Consider the following 25,078-nt stretch of genomic DNA (forward strand, 5'->3'; position numbering starts at 1 on the left):
TCCTCCATTCTCCAATCTGTAAACATATGGCAAGGGGAAATAATTCTGAATCCTCTTTGCTTTTGTTCTAAGAAGATAACCCTTAAATGCATCTCTAAAAAGAACTGTGACAGACTATATGCAATTATTATTGCTCAGTCTCATTGCAAACACATTCTGATTGGCAATCAATGGTTCTGTTAAGTAACTCACTAACAAAGCGGGGCATTAGAAATGTCCTCCTATAATGGCAAGTAGTTTTTGATTGCACTGACAATAATTCTTTTTTATTTATCAATTTAGTGCAATTTATACACCTTTCCTCCAAGGAGATCAAGGTGGCAACATCATTCTCCTGTCCTGCATTTGTTCCTCACAACAAACCCCTGAAGTGGCTTGGAATTAGACAAAGAGAGAATGGCTGCTTCAGAGTCACCCAGAAAGCTTTGTGGCAGAGTAGGATTTTAATCTGAGCACCCTGGGTCCTAGTTTTAACACTCTATCCATTACCTCACACTGACTGTCTGTGGTCTCAGCCAGAACATAATATTTCCTAATACCCACTGTATGATACTCTTTGCTATGCTAGAGATATAAGAACTGAAGAGTATAAGTGTCCTTAAGGGCAGTTATGAGAACCATAACACCCCTCCATGTATATTTTTAGAATGAAGGTTTGGCTCCAGCAGGGAAAAAATGGAGTCCAGGCAGAAAACAGCTGGCATTAGGAGAGCTGACTCAGACAATAACCTTGTCATTCCTCCCCACACCCTTAATGGAATGCAAGCTGTAGAACAGTGGGTCTCCTGCCAGAAACTACTAACCTGATCAGGATTAATGTCATCTTCCCCCTGGAAATCATCCTCTGAACAGACCTATTACTAATGCACCCAGGCAGCACTCATCCCTCAATATTTGTTTCACCTGGAAACCATCTCCAAAGAAATGGGTTGCACACAGTGCTCTTTAATGCGTCTTTTTATTAAGATCAGGGACTACCATTCAGAGTTCTCTGGGAAAATTCAGCATTCATTGAAAAATTCATCAAATGTATTGTCTTCATGAGGCTCGCTCCTCACCATCACATCAGAACATGTTCCAACCTACAAAGTTAGGTAGCAAACTGCCCATGTGTGTGTCTGGTTCTATCTACAAACCTGATATCAGCTGTCTTCCTGAGCCAATATGTGCTGACCACGCATTGTTCTCCTCTCCTTGATCTTCTGGTAGGTAATGTATCACCCAAGGCAAAGCCCTCTCTGTAACCTTTAATCCGTTTTTCACTTCCTTAGGCCCTGTGCGTTTGAATCACTCCTGTGTGCTTATGGTATCTTTTATTTTTAATAAAATCCCTTTTCTTTATTTATAAAACCCTTTGTATTTCCCAGATCTAATCTCCCAAAGAGGGTATACACTGGTGAATAATTATATTGTTGCCCATCACTTGCTAAGTCACCTTCTGTTCTCTAATTCCCCAAATTAACCATTAGAATAGTGATTCTCAACCTGGGGGTCGCGACCCCTTTGGGAGACGAATGACCCTTTCACAGGGGTCACCTAAGACTCTCTGCACCAGTGTTCTCCATCTGTAAAATCGATAAATGTTAGGGTTGGGGGTCACCACAACATGAGGAACTGTATTAAATGGTCGTGGCATTAGGAAGGTTGAGAACCGCTGTTTTAGAAGGTAGACCACCAATTCTGGTAATGTGAAGAGGCAGGAACCTACTACTTACAAAGCGTGTGTTCTACTAATATTAAGTGAAGATGACTCCTCATTAGGGTTGTGTTGGTATTTGCAAGTGTCTATCACAATTCAGGAATGAAGGGGTTAATTGTGGGCATGCTAATTAGCTACTGAGGTCAGAATTTTATGGCCAGTTCACTGTTTAAGCTATTGGTCAGCTAACCCCGGCATTGCCTATGTGAGACTAGTCACATAGACCAAAAGTTATAAAAATGAAGAATGTTTATTTGTTTTCACCACAGGAGTAGAAACCTTTTGCTTTGAAAGATAGGCACCATGTGGGACCACATGGTGCAGAACTATGTAACCAAGTTAGTGCTAGAATAGAAAGTTGTCCTTTGTTTTCTTCCATGTAACCCTCCCTAATAGTTAGTAAATGCATATATAAAAAACCAGCAACTGCACATTGGTCTCTTCTCATGCTGCTCTGCTAAATATATTAAGGTTGCTAACTCCAGCTTGGAAATTCTTGGAGATTTGAGAGTGGTATCTGGGGAGGATCAAATGGGAGGATGGGAGGGATACGATGCCATAAAGATCAACCTCCAAAGATGCCACCTCCTCCAGGGAAGCCGATCTCCGTAGTCTGAAGATAAGTTGTAATTCTAGGAGAACTCCAGGCCCCACCCAGAGGTTGGTATCCCTCCTGCTCATAGAAGCAAAAACGTTTTGTGAAGATCATGAATTGTCTGCATTTTACTAAGCTGAGGAGTGTTTTTATTGTCAATGGAAGAGCCCTCACCTTTGGAGGAATGCATTTCCATTAGCTAAGTACACTAGTAGGAAGCAATCCCAAATGTTTTCGTGTTAAACTAAAATGGCAAGCTATCAGGGCTCCAAACATAAAAATTCTCTATCAACTGGCCATATTTTTATCTCAATTTTCCTCCAAGTAGCTTGAGGCAACATACGTGGTTTCCCCTTTTTATTTTTAAAAATTCTCACAACAATCCCAGTGTAATACTCTAACTGTTATACCACACTGACTCTCAATCAGCATTAGTTCTTTTGATACAGATGCTTTCAACTTGAAATGGAATTTTCAGTACTAGAAAACAGGATCATAATCTCTCTGTCTCTCTCTCTCTCACACACACACACATTAATGGACTCATTTTTATGATATGATACGGATAGCACCTGTCTTGCATCTTGTTTATTACTGCAGCAAGCCCTGTTTGAGGCACAGGAACAAGTGAAGAGCAGGACATACGATCCTCTTAGCACCAGATGTCAGAACTGTCCGTTCACCTGAGGAACTACATTTCATAAATTATATCTTTTTTAAAATTTGTAGATGTTTTTCTGTTCACAAGACCTCTTATCAGAGAGGCAACTTTCTTTGTTGAGGTGCCATTGTTTTGAGTTTGTGTTTTAAACATTAGTTGTGCGATCACACCTCATACATAATAATGTCTGCCCCAGGTGACAATGCTAAAAGTATTCCCCCCTCCTAAACCACCCATGCTACTCAGTTCTGTACTATTTTAATATTTATAAGCAGTTTTTTCAATTACCCAAGTAAGGTGCATTATGCAGTATATTATGTATTAAGCTGTATTTCCCTGGAGTAGAAATCACAGTTGATGAGTAAAAATAAGTCTCATTGGATAACACAAAAATCACATCCAAATCCAACTTAAAAAAAGCAAAATCCTACTTTAATTTAGCAAGGCCAGTCATTGACTTCTACATATTTTTAAAGTTCTAACTTTTCCCATTAATTACCTTTCTGTTGGATTCATAATGTACTATGCCCAAGTCCATATACATTGTTTTTTTAATTAAGCCTAAAATGTTTGGGAGTGAAGAGGAAATAAGTACTTTAAAAAGACAGAGTCAAAGGAAGCTCTACTAAAGACCTACCTGTATGTATTTGTGCATGTACCAGGAAGCTTGCTTTCCATCATTCACTGATTCGACTGTAGTGGTGGCCACACCACTAATGTCACCCCCTGCAAAAACCCATGGTTCGCTTGTTTGCATCGTCTCTAGATCAACTTCTGGAAGACCCCATTTGTTAAACTTGATAGGACTCAAAGCTTCTTTTACTATATTGAAAGAAACATAAGAAAAATAATATGTGAAACAGCAGTTAAAACTGCACATATCTTGCGTCAAATGACTGAGCCACAATTTGTAAACAAGACCATGTTTACTGTATAACAGACACAATTGCTGCATTATGTAACAAAACAGTCTATGTCCAGGCCAGATCTCCTTCCTCCTATTTCCTGTCCTTTCAGACTATATCTCCCACAAAGGAGTGCTTCTGGTTTATTTATAGCCCCTAGAAAACATCACAGAATATTACAGAATATTACTTGCAGCACTGAACCACAAATTCTAAAATGTAAGACTGGAATCTAGCCAAGAGAGCTGTTAGGAGATGTGTTCATACAGGTTTTACTCAGGAAGCTAGAAGTATATGGAAATTGTAATATTCAACAACAATCTGTGATTGGCAAGCTGTATGAAGTCTCTGGGTTGTTGGAACCTGCTCAATGCAGGAAGTCCAACACTAGAGCATTCCTGACAGATGGCTGTCAATTCTCTGCTTGAAGACCTCCGTAACTGAAAGCCTCCCCTCTAGGTATCTGGTTCTGTTGTTGACTTGCTCTTATCTCCTAACATTCAGTTGAATTCAGCCTTCCTGTCATTTAAGCCTCTGATCGTATATCAAAGCTCTTCACGTATAAAAGTGCTATCATGTTTCCCTGCAGTATCCCCTTTTTCAGGTCAAACGTACCCATTTCCTTTATCGTTCGCATTAAATATTTGAGTTCCAGATCCTGATAATTTTTGTTTCTCTTCTCTGAACATGTTTCATCTTTCCTGAAGTGTGGCATCCAGAACCACACACACTACTCAGTGAGGTTTGAGTAAAATGGAATAGGGTGGAATTATAACTTCTCATGTCTTCAATACTATGCATTGGCAGAGGTGCTTAAGATCTTGTCATCCTCAGTTTTCTAAAGAATTCTCTGGTGCTATCACAGGGAGCAATCTCTTTCCAAACAACCCTCCCCCCTCCATTAAAAAAGGAAGAAAAAATAAAGAAAAAACTTTTTTAAAAAGATACATGTAAATACAAAAATATAACAGCAGTAGTGGCGGATCTACACAGAAATTTCTATAAATCTTTTCTCTTCCCTCATACCTGAAAATTACTTCTGGAAGACACTGGGTACACTGGATAAAACAAGTACATATCTTGAATGCTAAAACAACAGCATGCCTGGTAGAGGATATTTTGCCATTTCAGGATTCCAGACAATGTTAAGAAAAAGTTTACAGTGGGATCTGCTGCAATGACGAAGGGAGGGGGAACTGCGCCCGGGGCATAAACTGCCCACATGCACCCTCCCCGCCCTGCCCCTTCACGTGACTGCAATGACACCACTTGGGACAAGCCGCCCCAGATGTCCCCATTGCAGCTATATGCCTGATCTTCTGTAAGGACTGCCAACTGCTGCTACTGCAACTTCCAAGTATAACAGAAACAGTGCCTGGAGGGCTGAATGCAGAATTGAAGGGATATATTCAGACACTATACACGCACACACATGATTTCAATGGCAGCAAAATCCCAAGTTTAGAATTAGATTCTGACGTAGGGGATTTTCCAGTGCTTCTGGAAAATAGTTTTAATCAAGACCATTCTGAATTCAGTTAAGTAGAATCCACCCATCACTGATTTCTGCACTCTGCCTCCAATTTCAAACCCCTTCTGCTCCCAGCTGAAGTGTACATCCACACTGGCTGGGCTTGGTCCCAGATTGCAGGTCTCACTCATTCCCTATATTTTTTGGAGAGGGCGGGGAGAGGGGGGACCCAAAGCAGCTTAAATAATTCTTCCCTCCTCCATTTTAATTTCACAACAAATGATCTCTCAAGTAAATTAGAGTGAGAGTGAGAGAGTGGCAGGCCCAAGTAAGTAGCCAGACACCCAGTGAGTTCTCCCAGATTGTTATCCAAAAACCTAACTTCTATACCATTCAACAGAAAATATGTTTTCCCAAGCTGAGTTACACAAAAATATAATTTCTTCCCTGTGTGAGATCTTGTCTATTATCTGAGCTAAGACTTCTATACAAAAAAACCCCAGACAATTCTCTTCAGGGATTCATGTGGCTTCTGGCTCTCATACAAAGCAGATAAGGACATAAACCTGTGGATGGCTTTACTGTGAAATGTGGCTCCCCTTAGACATGCAACACAATTTCCAATCTATGCCAAAGTTATTCCTCATCATATGATGCTTTTCTATGTGCAGAGTGTGATAGCTTGGGATGGCAGGAGTAGCACTAAAATATTTTTGGCAGGAAACCTCCCCTTGCCAAGTCCACTGTCCTTAACAATGGCAACACATATTGGTTTGGGGATTAATTGAAGATTAAACGTCCCTACAACATCGTCTCTCACAATACTAAGCACACCTGTGAAGGAAGCCAAAGTAATATTTATTTACTGGCCTGCTAGTGCTTGGCACTATTTATGGCTAGCCACCCTGCAGGTTTGTGATACTGTTCCTACGGTGCTACCTCCCCTTCTTTGGTCAACTTGATTACAATCTTTTTCACCCTTAATTCCAAGGAGGAAATGAGAGATGGAACACAAAAAATAAAAAAAAAATATATAGTAGGGAAGTAAAGTTTATTTATAGAGGAAGTAAACTGGGAACATTCAGGGCCAACTTGAAAGCAGTGAAACTCTGACTGATCAATTTTTCCTTTCCAGACTAACTGGGTACAAGGGGGATTGACATATACTGGAAAAGGAAAGGACGACTCTATCACATGGGGTATGAAGAAGCACAAAGTTTTTGGTGATCCATACACAGTATAAAATATAAAAATGAAGAAATTGGTACATTACTTCTTATGGGTAGTTCATCTCGAGATCACATCTCGCTCGTGCTGCGCCGCCTGCACTGGCTTCCGCTAGAATTCCAAATCATCGTCAAGGTGTTGGTTTTAACCTTTAAGGCACTCCATGGGCTGGGGCCTTCATATCTTAAGGACCGTCTGTCCCCATATGTTCCTATTCGACCTCTGCGTTTGGCGGAGGCCAATTTGCTGTGGTCCTGGGCACCTCTATGATATGGCTGGCCTCAACCCGGGCCAGGGCCTTTAATGCCCTGGCCCCAACCTGGTGGAACACCCTCCCTCCAGCCATCCAGGCCCTGCGGGACCTAGAACAGTTCCGCAGGGCCTGCAAGACGGAGTTGTTCCGCCAGGCCTTTGGAGAGGTCGGCTGTTGAAGGTGCCGTCCCCTGCGCCCCATATTCCACCTTGGGGGCTTGTCCATATTATGCTGACAGCCCGATGAGCTTGTCATTGTTTATGTTATCATCTGATTTTAAGATGGAAGTTGATGGTTTTATTGGTTGTACACCGCCCAGAGCCCTTTGGGGATGGGGTGGTATATTAAATCTGATAAACAAACAAACAAATAAATAAAATAATCCTATCTACCTGTATGAACATCTTGTGGGCATGATTCTGCCTTGTCTTTATAACAATTTGGTGACATGTACAGAAACATTCTATTTTTAAGTAATCTAAACAATGCAGTGTAGTGGGGTTACTCAAATGAATAAACAAAAATGTATACTGCAGCTACTGTTTAACAACCTCTGCAAAAATTTAATAGAATATAACAAAAGGTGCAACCCAAAGAGATGCCTGAACAGGACATATAGCAATAGAACTCAACAAAGGCTAGAGCAGAAAGCATCAATAGAACCAATACAGAAAAAAATATCCAGTGATTCAACCAGTACTGCAATGAAACATCCAATAGAGGAATGTAAGAAGAAACAGTTCAAATAGATTCAAGAAGGACAGGTTTTCCAGATAACAACATCCTGCTTCGTTAGGGAATGAAACCTTCCTCTTCTTCAGCAAAAAACTCTATATATTTTAACAGAAATAATGTCTCCTTTGAGGAACTGTGCAGCTACTGGTTTAGCCCACGACTGCTGTCTCTTCATGCAGTTGTAAAGGATGTTCACTGGGGGTTAAGTTTGCATTCTAAAATACCTATGAAGAATCATCTCCATGTCATATAGACTACATTGATACAATACTAAAAAACATACAACATGGAAAAATATTCATCTCACCAATTTCCTACAGTAATAAACCCCCCAAAATTCTAGCCAAGCTTGCAAGTAACAGTGCAGGTCCTGAAACCATGCAAGGCCTTACAGGTCAATATCAGAACTCTTAAAGTGACCCGAAACTTGACTGGCAGATGTTTAAGAATTGGTGTTACGTGATTATGACTGGCTGCCCCAGTAACCAGTCTTGCGAATGCATTCTAGACATGTTTCAATTTCTGGATCAAAGACAAAGGTCGGCCCGCATAGAGCGAGTTACAGTAGTCTATTCTTGAAGTGACCAGGGCATGGATTACAGTGGCTAGGTTGGGCTTGGAGAGGTACGGACCCAGCTGCCGTGCCTGGCTCAGATGAGAAAAGGCTGTCTGGACTGTTTTGGTGACCTGGGCCTCCAGCAAAAGGCTGGAATCAAAGGTTACGCCCAGACTCTTTATCGATGCATACTAAGGTTTAACGTTGCACTGTTGAAAGTCAGCAGCTGGAAATCTGCAGGTCTCTCCCCTCAACCCAGCCAAAGAACCTCTGTTTTTGCTGGATTCAGTCTTCAGTCTGCTTGATCTCAACCAACCTGCCACAGCTTCTAGACAGTGCTGGAAAGCTTCAGGGGCAAAGGCCACCAGTCCCTCCATTGTGAGAATGAGCTGGGTGTCATCACCATATTGATGGCACCCAAGCTCCAAGCTCCATACCAGCTGGACAAGGGGTCGCATATAGATGCTGAATAGCATCAGATAGCACTCTGCAGCACTCCACATTCAGTTTCATGCTGCCTGGGGACCCGGCTCCCCGATGCTACCTGCAACCCCTGATCACCAAGGAAGGAGGTCAACCAAGGTAAGGCTGGACCCCATATCCTGGCGCTAACAAGGTGGTAGACAAAAAGGTTGTGATCAAAAATATCAAATGCCACAGTCAGATCTAATAGGACTAGCAGCACCGATCCACCTCTATCCAGCTGGAGACAGAGCTTGTCCACGGTGGTGACCAGCACAGTCTCCATCCCATGACCAGCACACAAAATGGACTGAAAGGGATGCAGCACCTTTGCTTCATCCAATACCTGGAGCTGCGCCGCCACCACTCTCTCAATTACCTTACCCAGGAAGGAAAGATTTGAAACTGGGCGGTAATTGGCCAGATCCAAAGGATCTAAAAATAGTATTTTCCAAGAGTGGGCAGACCACTGCCTCTTTTAACCTCTCTGGGAAAACTCCTTGCTCAAGGGAGTGATTGATGATTTCCAACAGGGGGGCTTGCAATATCTCCCCACTGACCTTTACTAGCCAGGAGGAGCACGGATCAAAGAAGCAAGTGGTGGGTCAAACTGCAGCCAGAATTCTGCCCACATCGGTGCATTCTAGCAGTCTGAAGTGGTCCAATTTTGGGCCAGAAGACAGTCAAGGGATTTCAAGTTCACAAGATCATGGCAGAGGGATGAGATTTTATATGTGAAAAAGCTTGCAGATGCACATGAAACAGATGCACATGAAACAGCTAAAAACCAATTCCTGAGATTCCAGTTTTATGTTTTGTTTTAACACCCACTCTGTCCTGTATTTTGTTTTATTTTTACTGACATGCCTAATAAAGGTCAGTTGAAGTTGAAGTATGACTTGGTGACAATGTTGTTGGTCCTGATGAGGACATGGGAGCCCTGTATGCAATTGCTGATGACCAGGAAGGCCAGAAGGATTGCTTGAAACTCAAGGCAGTGGATTGGGAGTTTGAACTCCTGAACAGACCAATGGCCCTGGAGCAGAGTTCCTTCTAGCATGGCCCCCCAAGCTGAGATGCTCACATCTGTAAAGATCTGACAGACATGAGTCACCCAATAGGTTTTGCCCTGCATTATATTATCACACTTGGTCCACCAAGCCAAAGACTCCTTGACCAAGATAGAAACTACCAGCTGCAGGTTGGTCATGCGCACAATGCGTAATTGGAATGGACATAGACATTGCTGGAGTGGAACCTGCCACATTGGGTGGCTTTGGACTCCCATCAAGCTGACCAAGAGCATGAGGGAAGAGGTCCTGGCCTGAAGTACCTGAGTGATTAGTGACTTGGTTTTGGCTGCTTTCTTCTCTGTTGTGTTGGGATGAGTCTATCACCACCCCCAAGTGCTATATGACCTGTGAGGGGTGAAGAGAGCCTTTGACACAATTGAGTAAGAATCCATGCTTCTGCAAGCAAGTGATGGCTGCTTGAGAAAGGGAAGGAGCCCAGATCAGTAAGTCATCTAAGTATGAGTGGATGTGGATGCCCTGGTGCCACAGCAGCACTATCAGGTTGATTAACATCTTTGAAAATACCCTGGGAGCTGACCACAGACCGAACGGGAGTGCTCAAAACTGGAAATGCAATTCCCTGTGGCAAAAACAAAGGGACCTCCTGTGACCCTGGAACATTGGAATGTGCAGTCTCCGAGACCGATCTGAGGGTCTCCATCTGGAAATGGCGCAATTTGATGAACCTGTTGATGAATGTCAGGTCCATAATTGCTCACCAGTCACTGTTTGCTTTGGGGACTGTGAAGAAAATGGAGTACACCCCTCCCCCAATCTCTCTCCTGCGCAGGTACCTCCTCTATAGCCCGAATGTCCTGAAGATGTCCTATGGCCAGGGAGGTTCTGAAACGTTTGTCTCAGTTCTTGCCAGCTAGGGAGATGAGAACTCCTAGTCCACTGTGTGAGTGGATTGTACATCTGGGTCCTGAATGACCTGCACCTCACTTGCAAAGGACTTCAGATTTAGGGCAGTGAGAGACTTGCTGAGCAAATATTGAAAATATTTGCTCTGCCACCTGGATTTCATCCACAGCCTCATCCTGAGACAAAAACTTGCTCTCCTTCCTAGACTCAAGGAGGGGAAGTCACTAGAGTCACGCAAGGAAGGGAAGGAATCTAGTCTTAGGGGGCTTACTCTTGCCCTTTTCCTGGCTGCCTTGGTCATCCAAGGAGCTTTGTGTTTGTGCCTTGTTCCCCCACCCCTCATGGAGGGATGTGGCTGATCATGGCTTGTGGATGTCATCACCCCCTTTCTTCCGATAGGGAGATGCCGGCATTCCTCATGGTAACCCTGAAAGCCTCCAAGAGCTGAATAACTGATTCCACTTGCAGGGGAAAGGTACTATTACCAGCTCTTGGCAGGGGCTTCTTGCTGCCTGTGGGAATTGCTCCGAGGTCTCTGGCACATTTTTGTGGAAAACCAGGGCTTCTGCGATGGCCACCACTATTTTGGGAGCCTTCCCGCCCTTCCACACCTTTTTTGTGGGCTTATCCACAGCACGTGTAATGTCTACCACCTCATGGCTCACCAGGGCTTGAGCAGCCCTTTCTCGGGACATGCTTGCCCTGGCTTTAAGATGTGCCTCCATGGGCATCTTGGATGTCCTGGGCTCTTTCTTGGAGAAGAAGGTTTCCTCAGAGCCGCTTACCATACCTGCTGTGCCCACCGCCCAGGTCACTGAAAGCCTGCCAGCAATGCTCCTTGGCTATTGCCAAGACCGAGCTGTTGACCCCAGGAGCCTAAAAAACCCAAGGGTAAATGGAGGTGGGGGAGGAGGGGAGTGCTGGCTAACCAACTAGATAGGAAAAAAAGGGGAGGGGTAGAAGATAGTAAAGAGAATAAAAGACAAAGGCAGGGCAGTAGCTACAGGACTGCTTCTCCCTCAGAGGCAGGAAAGAAACTTAGAGAGAATGTAGGGTCTCTGACCAGGAACAGGATGCTGAAGCTTTACTTCCTGCCTCTCCTGCAGCTGGTGGGAAACACCCACTTTGAAGAGATGTCCTGCTCAGGGGAGAATGAATAGCTTCTATGCAGTGATTGCTACATTGTGGCACCCAGGTTTCTTTTTCTCATCTAAAAGATAGAGAGGGGGGAAAATTCAGCATCCCTTAGGGATATACCAAACGCAGATGCAGATTGCTAAGGTCAATTAAACTGATGTAGCTGTGCTGTCATATATGTAAAAGAGAAACCTGCTAGCATATGACAAGATTATTTCTCAGTTGTCATTGTACAGTGTCAAAGATGTGTTCTGTTTTTATAAAAGATGAACCCGGGTGGTTGTGTTTTGTCTTGGGAAATTCTCTGTAAAGTCAAAACCATAATTATAGGAAAGAACTACATTTTCATAATGTCCCATTTTGAGTTTTCACATCAGTGACTTAAATAATAAGATGGAGGAGAAGACTATTGGGGGGGGGAGAAATGGAGAGGGACAGACAGACAAGTGAGATCAGGGACTTCAAGAAAGGCTTTCTGGACATAATAGGCTTTCACAAGAGGTATGTAAAAAGACTGCAAAGTGAAGCTGGTCAGGTAGTAGTAACGCTCAGAGTCTCTATTAAAAATATTTCTTGGGACTTTTGCTCAAGTAATATGCAGGCACATGACCAATGCTTTTTAAAAAATAGAGTATTTTTAGGTAAGCCAAGTTAAGCTTTTTCAGCAGGTAGCCTCTTCAGCTTGGAACAGTTAAAAAACCCAAATAACTCATCAACTACATGAGAAGTTTCTTTTCCCATCTATGTGCGTATATAATTTTTATGAATCACAATAATTGGAATGACTGATAATGTTGGGAAAGGAATTCAACTGGAGTGGGGACTGGGGGAAAAATGGCTGGATTTAAATCCTCACACAGCCACTATCTTAAAATACATTTGAGGGAAGGAATAATTAGCTCTATATCTCATTTTTCAATACAGTCAACAAAATGCTATTATGACAAAGTAATATGAATACCACATAGGGCTGCTAATACTGATAATGGCAAGCACAAAACATTTTGGAATTCTGAATGCTAAGATAAGGCACTGATGGCTTAGACAAAAAAATTCAGGGGAAAGAACTATTCTGCATGTTTCAGCAGCTAATTTTAAACATAGAAATACTGTGTGACTTCCAGGATCAAGAAGTGATTACTCTCCTTTGAAGTCCCAGGGCTTGCAGAAAACTAAACTAACTTGAAATAAACAAAGAATGCATTTGGTTAAGTCTGCTCAAGTAATTTGAAAGTGCCAAGTATAGATTTGTTTTCTTCTGGTATCTGAATCCAAAACAGCTTAGTGTGATTTATATTTCTAAGGAAAAAACAATCAGACAATTTTGCCAAGGTTTGAGTACACCCTACATAAAAGTCCAGCTTTGTTCCAAGATAGCAGAAACAGAAAGTTTGGCCAAACAACTTATTTACTAGGAACATGTACTAGCACCAAAGTCCAGATTTGGAATCCAGAATTTCTGGATATCATGAGCTCTGATAATACTCCATGAATACCAATGGGTTTTAGTGATTGTCCGCTTCAAAAAACCATAAAAAGACAAACAATTTAAAAAAGTTAAAAAAACTCTGACCCATTACCAGAGCCTGCGCCAATTCCCAATAGTTGAGAAGATGTGGCAGATGAACACACCAACAGCTACTACAGCCAGGCAGAAGTGCCAAGCATCAGGAAGTAACTGAAAACCCCCAAAAGTGCAAATGCCACTGAGGCGATACTGGGCATTGCACAGTGAACATAAGAACATAAGAACAAGCCAGCTGGATCAGACCAAAGTCCATCTAGTCCAGCTCTCTGCTACTCGCAGTGGCCCACCAGGTGCCTTTGGGAGCTTACATGTAGGATGTGAACGCAATGGCCTTCTGCGGCTGTTGCTCCCGATCACCTGGTCTGTTAAGGCATTTGCAATCTCAGATCAAAGAGGATCAAGATTGGTAGCCATAAATCGACTTCTCCTCCATAAATCTGTCCAAGCCCCTTTTAAAGCTATCCAGGTTAGTGGCCATCACCACCTCCTGTGGCAGCATATTCCAAACACCAATCACACGTTGCGTGAAGAAGTGTTTCCTTTTATTAGTCCTAATTCTCCCCCCCAGCATTTTCAATGAATGCCCCCTGGTTCTAGTATTGTGAGAAAGAGAGAAAAATTTCTCTCTGTCAACATTTTCTACCCATGCATAATTTTGTAGACTTCAATCATATCCCCCCTCAGCTGCCTCCTCTCCAAACTAAAGAGTCCCAAACGCTGCAGCCTCTCCTCATAGGGAAGGTGCTCCAGTCCCTCAATCATCCTTGTTGCCCTTCTCTGCACTTTTTCTATCTCCTCAATATCCTTTTTGAGATGCGGCAACCAGAACTGGACACAGTTCTGAAGTACTAGATAGCTGGTGCTAGTAGGGTTGTCAGCTCCAGGTTGGGAAATACCTGGAGATTTTGAGTGTGGGGCCTCAGGAGGGCAGGTTTTGGGGAGATGAGGAACTTCAACAGGGTGTAATGCCATAAAGTTCACATTCTAGAGAAGCCATTTTCTCTATGTGAACTGATCTCAGTCGATGTATTGTAGAAGGTTTTCACAGCTGGAAGCAACTGGCTGTTATGAGTTTTCTGGATAGTGTGGCTGTATTTGATAGTTTTATCTCCTAATGTTTTACCTGCATTTGTGGCTAGGATCTTCAAAGGCATGTCACGGTAGTATTCAACTGCAATTGCTGTATCTGATCTCCACATGGAGACTGGAGACGGTGCTTTCAGTTGAACGCTGAACCCGGCCAGGCTTTGCCCAGTATGTTCTTGGGCGGGCTTGAACCACCAACCTTTTGGTCAACAGCTGAACGCTCTAACGATTGTGCCACAGAGGCACTACTGGATGAAGGTTGAGGGAAACGCAACTTTGAAGTGAGTACTATTCTTTCGTGTACACGTCTAAACAAGTGGTGTTCTCTGCCTAAGTGGAAAGTGTGGGATATACTCTTTCCTCATCAGAAGGCAACCTTTTTCCTTGTATTTTGACTTCCTTTTAAAAACTAGAGGAGGGTTTAGTGCACAGTAGTCTACACATGGGGAGTTAAAATCAAATTTCCAGCCACCCAATGAGATAGATGGAACAATAATGTCTCATTAGACTGCTATATTTACAAGTACTGCATTCATTTTGGTAGCTGACATCAGTTTTTCCCGCACCCCTCTGACAGACTGGAGTCTGCCGATGTAATCCAGGAATCCAGTTTTTTGAGGTTAGCAGGTACTGAAAGCAGCTTTTACTTGGACCGGTATGCCCAGATTATGACAAGTGCAGGTCTGCTGAAAACATACAGTGACTGGGCATGAGAAATCATACAATTTCCTTTTCTTCCACTTCAAGCTGTAGCTGGCTGGAATTCTGACAGAAGCAGATTCTAGCATTTTCAGGGCTAAAATAAAAACTTTCTCATCCCTTGGTGGATTCAAACCACCAGCCTCTTGGACAGCAGCCGAACGCTCTAATGATTGTGCCAGAGACACCGCTGGTTTAAGGTTGGGGGAAGCGCAACTTAAGTCTCTCCTGCAAGCTCTCCCACATAGTTCTCGATCCCTCATGCGCACACGCACTCATTTCAACAATAAAATGAAAGCGAAAAAAGGGCTGTGCACATATCGCGCACAGCCTGTCACGCTCCTATTGGCTGGAGGGCACTTTCGTCACTCTCTACGACGGGATATTTGAACCCAGATCAGACCCCCGATCCTTCCCTCCAAACTGGATCGGAGACATGTTTTGGGAAAAAGTAGTACTTTCAAGCAGGTTCTACAAAGATGCGGGATAAGGGGGAGAACGAGCGCCAGAAACGGGATGAATCACTTCCTCACTTAGGCAGTGGGGAGTTCATCCTGAATCTATTATATTTCGTGTGAGCGTCACACGATTAATCAACCGTGGGGAATAGGTCTAGGACGGTGATTCCAAATATTATCAGTGGCTGGAACTGTTAAAACATTCATGAATATAGTTTGTTCTCCATGGTGATCCTCCAGGACAGATCTACCCAATGCTTCTTAATGGGAGACCAATCTGTTCTCTGAGAGGCTGTGATTCTCAGAAGATGTTTGTGTACACCTCCCTCTAAAAAGGAAAAGAAAAAAAACAAAAAAACCACGTGCCTGTGATTACCAGGGAAAACAAACATGGTTCGTGAAGCAAATTGCAATCGTATGAGCTGTAAGCAGAGGAAATCTCCATGGGAAACAAATGCAGCAAGTGGTAGCAGCAGGGACTCTGAAGTTGCAGAAAATGGTGGGCACAAGCTGCTGTGAAAATGAAAGTAAGTGCTGTGATGGGGGCGGGGGAGGTGGAAGGCAGGAAAAATAAAATCTCTGCTATGCAGACAAAAAAATCCAAGCGGGGTTCTTTTTAAAACGTCCTAAGGACATTTTATTTATGCTGTGCAGAAAGAAAAAGCCAAGACAGTTCATTTTAAGATGTCCTAAAACACACTGTTCAGAAAAGGTCTTTGATTTACCTTAACAGCTCTGAGAGGAAAACGGAATGATTAAATAGTAGCTGGCATGAGACTACTCACTATATCATGCACATTTTTTTTAGATGGTACTCAGAAACAATAACTGGATATTCTCATCATTCTTTATTTGGGGCATGTTACATCTCAGGCTTCATTCAAAAAATCCATAGGGGTATAATTCTGATCAAATACACGTTGTATTGGACTCAGAGGTTCCATTTCAGCAATGGCAGAGACTTCCTCCGATGCAAAAATTCATTAGTTCAAGAACAGTTGCTTCGGTGGAAGTGGGATGTTCTGCCAATGGAACAGAACTTCTGAATCTGATCCATTGAGTAGTTCAGAAATGGCCATTTTGAAGTGAACATGAATGACTATTTCCACACCACTGAAATTAAAGAAATTATCGTATTGGGTATAGAAGTCTGTTAAAAAAAAATCTTAAAACACTATGGATAATTACGTGAAAATAAAATGGTATGATTGGTTCAATCATGTACATACATATCTAAATACTAATGGATTTTGAACTAAAGCACGATTACCCAGATCCAGACTTTAATGCTTGTGGAGTTATTCTCACAAGATCCCGATTCTTCATCACGTTACCAGAATAATAAGAGAAGAAACCATGGGAACACAGCCCTGATGCTACTATTAGCAAATGAGGATCCCCATTTAATTCCATTGCTATGGCAGCTACATTCTAATAATAAGCAAAAGTCTGCCAATATGCATACAGATTATAGGTATGCAATCTCATGGCAACATTTAGAATAAATGGCAGATACCATCAGAAATCAAAATAATTTTTGTATGCTACAGTATAGTTCAAACTGCTGAACTCATTATGCAAGCAAACACAAATAGAAAAACATCAGCCAATTACAGACCGCTTTGGAAAAAAATCAGTAATATTAAGATATATTGGAAAGCTGGAAAATATTTTAATTAGCAAAACAAATCAAATGGAAAAGATTCCTCAAATAAAGCTTTAAAAATGACACTGTGTGTGCTTGACTGCCATGACTAATTATGTATCCATGTAATGTGTGTTCAATTTGGGCTTATTTAAATAGCAGAAATGCTCATTAACTGCAGTATATCTGTGAAGCCTCAGTAAACAGTTTAATGGTATTTTATGTTTAACCAATTTCATAAGTTCCTGTAATTTTGGCATTCGCAGCTCATTAATGTTATTTTTGATATACATCTTACAGACTTCTTTCTCTGAAAGCTGGCAGTGTACTCTTGGCTGCAGTTGGAAAAATAATAATAACACACTTAAACAATCATGGGAGAGAAAATGTAACTTAACTTTAACACAATGAGTCAATTTGGTATCAGTGACTGGAAGACAAGAATTCTCAGTAGTTAAATGTCTAATTAGGTAAAAATAGATCTAATTGCTTTATTGGGGGATTATGTCAGAAGAAGATGGACATTTCTGAGCCTTTCTGGTAAAATTAACTGGAATGTCTACCATCTTTTTGGCATTAGAAATAGTATTGGGTTCTACTTGAGACATAGTTCAATACAGTCAACAAATCCAGATTTATTTATTTAAATGTTTACAGAATGTCTCCTCCTCATACCAGTGTGGCTCAACCAGCTCATAAAAAGCCTGACTTTAGCAGCCAAACATTCCAGCATTAAAACAGAAACACAATACACTTTCTCCTCAAAAACAGTTCTACCCAATATGGGAGCCCAGTACACCCCAGGAAAGGTATCCCACAATTCTAGAGCTACTACTTATAGACTGTCTGGCTAAAAAAGATTTCCTTACATTTTTAAAATAGAAAATAACAAGCGTGGGAGCTGAACACACCTTAGGGAAGGCATCCCACGATGCTGGAGCCACTCCTAAAGCATATTCGTCCTCAAGCATCTTCGCAGTATAAGTTATGCTATATGCTGTTATTATTGTTTTATTGTTATCTTATAAAATGTTATATTGTTAATTTGTAATTATTATGTTGTTGTTATGAGATGCAATATTAATGTTGGTGATGCTGCTATTTTAGTTGATTAGTTGTGCTTAGCTGTTAACCTGATGGTACTATTGTTTATACTGAATTGCTGGTTTTGTATTCCTATGTCATTGTCTTCTTACAATGTTGTTCATCGTCCTGAGCCCTCCGGAGGGGGGGGGGGAGGTATCCAAATTAAATATCAAATCAAATCAAAAATCAAGGAAGGCCATATTGTGGCTGATTAGATGACCTGGAGGAAAGGGTTTGCTAGGGTAAATGTGGGGTTGCAAACAGACCCATTTGGATTTTTTTTTCTAAATTGTTTTTCATTGTAGCTAGCATTGAAATTAAAAACAGACTGGGCTCAGGTCTGGAACCAAACGTATTCATTTACACTTTTGATTTTTCATCCACCTTTCCCCAACCAAGTTGGGCTCGAGGTAGTTTACAACCAGATTTCAAAATAAAATAAAATTACACATTTAACAATTTATAGTAATCACTAACAACTCAAGTTCTAATGGTTCCCTAAAGTATACACCATAATGGGAATGTAGTCAGAGAAGGAAGAAAAAGGAGAGGGAACACTGGGGACTCTGAATAAGAGGGAGAGGGAAGAGCAAATAAATTAGAATAGTAAGTCAAAGGAAGGGATAGAAGGGAGGCCAGCTAGATGGAAACCGCTGCTGTCCTCAACCATAGGTTTGGTGCAATATTTCAGTCCTACAGGCCCTGTGAATTGGCAATAATTTCTGCAGGGCCTGCATCTTACTTGATAGAGAGTTCCACTAGGCCATTACCAAAACCAAGAAGACGCTGGCTCTGATGGAGGACAGCCAGCCGTTATTTGGGCCAGGGACCATCAGTAAGTTGTTCCCTGCCAAGTATAACACTTCCTGGGAAACGTTATCAGGACAGGTGATCCTGCAGATACAAAGGATCCAGACAGTTAAGGGCTTTAAAGGTCATTACCAAAACCTTGAACTTGATCTGGTATTCAACATGGAGCCGGCACAGCTGAAGGAGCACAGGTTGGATATGTGCCCTCCCAATAGGGGTCAAGTTCTGGACCTGTTAAGGTTTCCAGAGCAGTCTCAAGGGTAGCCCTGCATAGAGCCGGTTACAAAAGTCTAATCTGGATATTAACATTGCATGGAACATAGTGGCTAAGTCAGGGAAAGATAGGAAGAGGATTAATCGCAGAACCTGGCAAAGATGGAAGAAAGCCACTGTGACTACATTCATAACCTGTGCCTCCATTGATAAGGAGGCATTCTTATGCTAGAATTGAAATTACGTACAGTATTGGGCTCAGGTCTGGAACAAAAATTAAGATTCATCAATGTTCTCCAAGCAAGAACATATAGGATATCAACTTCTAATGAAACCTGGTAAATAATGATAAGCAGAAATGGTGAACATGGCTATTCATAATGGAGGAAAATCTATTCTTGCGCAGCTATGGCAGAAGGAAAAAATAATTACAGAATGATACGGTATTGTTATTAACAGTCACTGTCTAAGGCAACACTCAGCAATGTGATGCTTGGCTTAAACTAGTCTCTCTATGTATCCCTTTATTTTTTTAAAAAAAATCATTTAAATGCAATTATGCATCTTTTATAATTTCTAAAGGGAGTTCATCATTAAAAGATACTACATCTGTAAGGATTTCCTGTAATTATCATATGTTTATTTTTATCACTCACTGTTTACATTTCAAAAGAAAGAAAAGCTATGAAAGATAAATATTCTGAGGGTTTCATCAAAAGCATGAATGGCATCTGTTTTTACGCTTTTTCAAAGGTGATCTTCACATGTGATTGTTCTCCATTGTTACAAAGTGTACAATTGTTTTAACTGATGTAACCTGCCCTGAGCCCTCTGGGAAAAGGGTGGGATAAAAATATGAAAAACAAATAAATAAATAAAAATGCTTATAAAATATTGTAGGTTTTTTGTTGTCTTCTGCCCCATAGTCTTAAATGTATTCAAGATCCAGCCTTTGATCTTTGCGACAAACATCTCTTCCACTTCACTATGGTATCTCTAATAGCAACAACCACACCATTCTTTGCACCAGCAAAAGAACACATCCTATGCCAAGTTACCAGTCAGGGAAAACTATTGAACACTGCGAAGAGAGAGCCAAGGCACAGAATAACACACCAGATCCTACTGGTTTGCACTATAGATCTCCCAGGATGGAAGAGCACATGCAGAGATGAGGGAAAAACAATAACATTTGTTATGGTACAACTGAGCACTCATCACATATCCAGTCAGAAGACCAACGTTGATAACCACCCTGACATTACTGCCGTTCTTTCTCTTCTAATGAACAATCATCTATGGCCAAAATGGCAATATGATCTCTGCAACAATGTGCGTGAGCCATTTTTGCTGTCGAAATTTTAATGAAAGTTGAGATTCAATCCTGCTGCTGGATTTGGTATTAGCTGCTATGTTCACCCCAGGGCTATAATAAAAGAGGAAGACTACTAAACTGATATTGTGTTACTGCTGGATAAGACTATAAGTACTAATACTAGTGCGATTCTGTGAATCTATATTCAGTTTACTACACAGGAGCAAAGCTTTTCAAATATGCCCTTCTCAGATCTAATCAAACTTAACTTCAGCAATCAGGACTTCATTACTGATTCAAATGGTTTTGTTTGTTTCTTAACGTCAAAATCATCTTAAGAGAAGAACAGCTCAACCCAAATGAAGGGGGGGGGGGGCAACTGGCCTGTGGGAGCAGCAGAGGGCTATGACAACATGTTTGCCCCTTCCGCTGGCATGAGAGGCTCTCAGATTGGTGGAGGGAGGAAAAACACCAGCATCTGACTGCCCCACAGCTCTGCTGAGGGCAAACCTGGAAATCTGAGATGCTGCAGAGCTGTACTTGTGTCCAAGCTCTACAATCACGACTTCTGACTTTAAACTCTACATGAGTGAGGTACTATAGGACACCATTCTACCAGAATTGAGTCTGATTGAAAATACTGTCACACCATTTCATGCCTTTGAATGAACAATAGTTCCATATTGAAGACCTATTTATTTCAGTCATTTATAGGCCACTTTTTGTCAATATTATAACATTTTGTCAGACTGTAATATTTTGTAACATTATTTTTGACCATTAAAGAAAACCAATGCGCTGAAACACAATTGGGTCTAAAAGTGTTGCATAAGACTTTATGTCTTATGTTGTAGATTTCATTGATGTATGTTTGGTAGCCTATTTAGGGCCTTTTGTTTTGATTTTAATTTGAATAAACACATTCTTATTTTTGCTACACAGCACTTCCCATTTTAAAAGGCCAATTTTATCTTAATCTTTTGGTTCTTTTCCTCTGGTATTGAGGGTTTTGACCCTTTTTCTGTTGGCTGTTGTAGAGCTACACTGATACCCAAGCAGATGCCAGCATGGGGCAGGGGGTGAATTCCCTGGGATGGAGCCAATGTTAGTCAGCTTCCACCAACTTTCTAGTCTGGGAATGCCAGCCCCTGGCCCTATGCTGCACTAAACCTCTTTGTTCTATGGGGTGATTTGGGTGGCTAGAGGGATTAAACTTCCCCCTCTTTCTGTGCCACCTGAAACCCCCAGCCACCGCCATGTACCACCCCACCCAGACTGCGCTCTAAGGAACCAATAAATCAAATATGTCATTAAAAAAGCAATATGGGAGAATAGAAGGGGATAAGAAAGAACAGGGATACTACCTCTGAATATGGATGTTCCATTTAGCTGTCATCTGTTCTTTGTGAAAATGTCTGATCAACGAAGTCAGTAGTGATCACGACGTATTTGGGCAGCAAATTTTACATGTTAATTATCTTGTGGGTTCTTGGCATCGATCCCAAATGTACTGCAATTAAATTTCACTGGATGACCTTGGCTGAAATCCTGTTCATACTTACTGGTAAGAAAGCCCCATGGGGTTTACCTCTGAGTAGATATGCTGAGGTCCTATCATGCTAAGCAAACAGTGTAAAAGTGGGGAGAAATTTTTGATTCATCATCAGCAAGGCTTGTTCTGTAATTTAAAACTGCCAGTTGGCAGAAGAAGTAATCAAATGCCATTCTGAATAAAACGATCTTCCACTGCCTCCTGAAGTGAGAGGGTCAGATGCACCTCCCTAGGAAGGTTGTTCCATAATCATGGGCCTACCACTGAAAAGGCCCTCTCTAATGTACCCACCAGATAAGCCTCCTCACTGATGGGATAGTCAAGAGGGCCTCTTGCTGTGATCCTAGTTCACAGGAAAGAATATGTGGGAGACGATGGTCCTTTGGATACCCTCATCCAAGTCACGTAGGCTCTACTTCAACACTTTGAACTGGATTTGGGACTGGATTGGAAGCCAGTGCAATTCCTGTAATATTGGGGTCATATGATCCCAGTAACAGGCCCCAATATACCGTATCCCCACATGTCTCTTTCCAGTCATGTCAACCAGATGCACATTGAGAATTCTGTGCTCAGAACTTCAATCCCAAGCATATGCAGGTTTTTTAGATCAGCATCATTAAGAAATAAGGGTTTTCACCAGCTCTCTCTGCACTATTTTCCTGACCTGAAATGGGTCTGGGGAATCACTCTTTGCCCTATTGGGAAAATTTACCCATCACACATCAGAACTTTCTTAAATTAATAACTGGCCCCACCTGTCTAGCAAACTATCTGATACAGCATCGTTCAGTGTGCATGCCAAGACTTGCCAACCTCTGTCCTAGAACCTCTATTTGATTCTGCCTGTCTGGCTTACCAGGAAGATAGTTTAAGATTTCTCCGACCCCACAAAAAAACTGGAACAGGATGAGCATTCCTCCAGAATCTTCTGCAGAAAGGACTGTTATACAAAATCATTTCATTTTCAACACAAGTTAGAATACTTTCAAATCCTATTCAATGTTTCAATCATCTTCCCAATTCATTTTTGCAGATAATATATTCATTTTCAGAAAAATGTTTCTCAGATTCTTTTCTCACTTGTCAGATTGTCAACTTTCATTAGATTTGCCAGGATTTGTGTCCCCCAGCCCTCCCTTCTTCCGCATTTGGAAAAGTTTTCTACTTGATAAAAGTACACTTGCATTTTTAATAGCCCCTTTGAATCTCTTCAATAATTGCACAGACATCCTCTTAGACTTATTTATTTATTTATTTCCTAATTCTAATTTTATCAGAGCTTCTATAGTAGTGTTTTAAAATAGTACCCAACTGTCCAGAAGAGATTTCACCCTACTTCATCTTCATAACTCATCTCTCCATATTCTTTTTTTTTTTAATTAAATGCAATTTTGTTGGGACTTTCCAAGGAACTTTCCACTTAAGAGCTGGAATCTACCACTTCTTTGTTAACTCTTTTTAATGTAAACAGTGTTTCTCTGGGTTAAGAAGAGTGTCTAAATAATGCATGTTTTCAAGATGGTAATTTGTAACTTTTAATCAAATGTTCAACATGGTGAACTTTGAAAGTAACAAAAACATTTTTACAGATTTATCAGATAAAGTTTCACGAGTTCTACAAATGAAAATGGACTGATAACCCTACCCGCAATACAATGCACTCAATCACACCTTTGCATAGCAAGTTCCACCCAAACACTTACTGATTGGTTCCCCATCCTGGGACATGGACAATATATACCCCACTAAACATTCCCTTCTCACTAGACACAGTGTACAACAGACTTCTCTCTGTGATACTCCCCTGAAGATGCCAGCCACAGATACAGGCAAAATGTTAGGAACAAGATCTATCAGACCACGGCCACACAGCCCAGAAAACCCACCAGAACCAGTTGAATCTGGCCACGAAAGCCTTTGACAATACATTTCACAAGTTCATTCCTACTCTCAGGGAAACATATTTCAATCACAGTTGATTCTAGAAATAAAATATATGACAGGCCACACTCTAGCCAAATTTAATGCAAAAAATTAATACTATAAATTCAAATGAGAGACAGTTAAGTGTATGCTTAACTTTCCAACTAGAATAAATGAGACTTAAATATGCTTAGTTTAAGCTTGCTCATGAGCCATTTGATTGAAAAAGTACCTTTTGAGTCATTTAAGACTGATCCAAAGGCACTGATCACTACATCAGCTTTCAGACGGACCACCTGATCTTCATCTTCATTCCAGCTTCCATCTGCGGCTTGCTCAGTCCGAACAAATTCCACAGCAACAATCTTGCCTCTTTTCAATATCACTTTCCGAGGAGAAAGGAAAGGCAGGAATTCACACATTTCTTCCTTTGCAAGTTCCATCTGGAGAAATTTGGTACAAATATAGACATAGTTTGTGAAACGGTTTTGATGTCTAATTCTTCTGTGCATTAGGATGTCTAATTTTTCGATGCACCCTCTGTTCTTGTGGCTTATTTTACAGATTCCAATAGCAGCAAGTCTGATATGTAGGGAAGAGGTAATATACTTAATAGACATTTTCTTTTTTAACTACAGGATCAAACTGTCATTTCACCATCCTAGCTGCCATCCCCTTCTTCTAGAATTGTATTACTTTTAATTAGCAGCATCTGTTAGCAGAACTCTTGATTTCAAGTCACAGACTGAAACAGCTTTGTCTTTGTGAAATATCCTTATATTCTGAGGCAGTGAAGCCTACATTCCAATATGAAAGGAGACTACACAATCTGTGCTGGAAATAGCAGCTAGACCTATACATATTCCCTTGTGGGTTGCTTGGAGAGAAGCCTACTATCATTAACAAACCGACAAATGTCTAAAATGGACATAAGTACAGAAGGCAGTGCTGTCAAGGTAAAAAAATAATACATTTCTGGGTTCATTCATTGTCTCTTTACATTTGAAATACATTTTGTATACAACAGGGAACACTGCCCTTGATAAAAATGTCACAATTGAACAGTTCCTTACTGAACGAAAGAACTGAAGGATGACAACAGGCAAAAAATTGGGTGAACCA

At 41.3% G+C, this 25,078-nt stretch overlaps 1 protein-coding gene across 1 annotated transcript in view; it reads right to left on the reverse strand.

Moving 5' to 3' along the window:
• The window catches only part of DPYD (dihydropyrimidine dehydrogenase), a 652,845-nt gene that overhangs the window by 269,909 nt on the left and 357,858 nt on the right, over window positions 1-25,078 (reverse strand). The window contains exons 11-12 of the mRNA XM_048497540.1: window positions 24,189-24,399; window positions 3,593-3,777 (exon numbers count right to left, since the gene is read on the reverse strand). Coding sequence (XP_048353497.1) covers window positions 3,593-3,777; window positions 24,189-24,399 — 396 coding nt within the window. The remainder of the gene's footprint in view (window positions 1-3,592; window positions 3,778-24,188; window positions 24,400-25,078) is intronic.

The sequence above is a fragment of the Sphaerodactylus townsendi genome, linkage group LG05 (genome assembly GCF_021028975.2).
Source record: "Sphaerodactylus townsendi isolate TG3544 linkage group LG05, MPM_Stown_v2.3, whole genome shotgun sequence".
NCBI classification, from domain to species: Eukaryota; Metazoa; Chordata; class Lepidosauria; order Squamata; family Sphaerodactylidae; genus Sphaerodactylus; species Sphaerodactylus townsendi.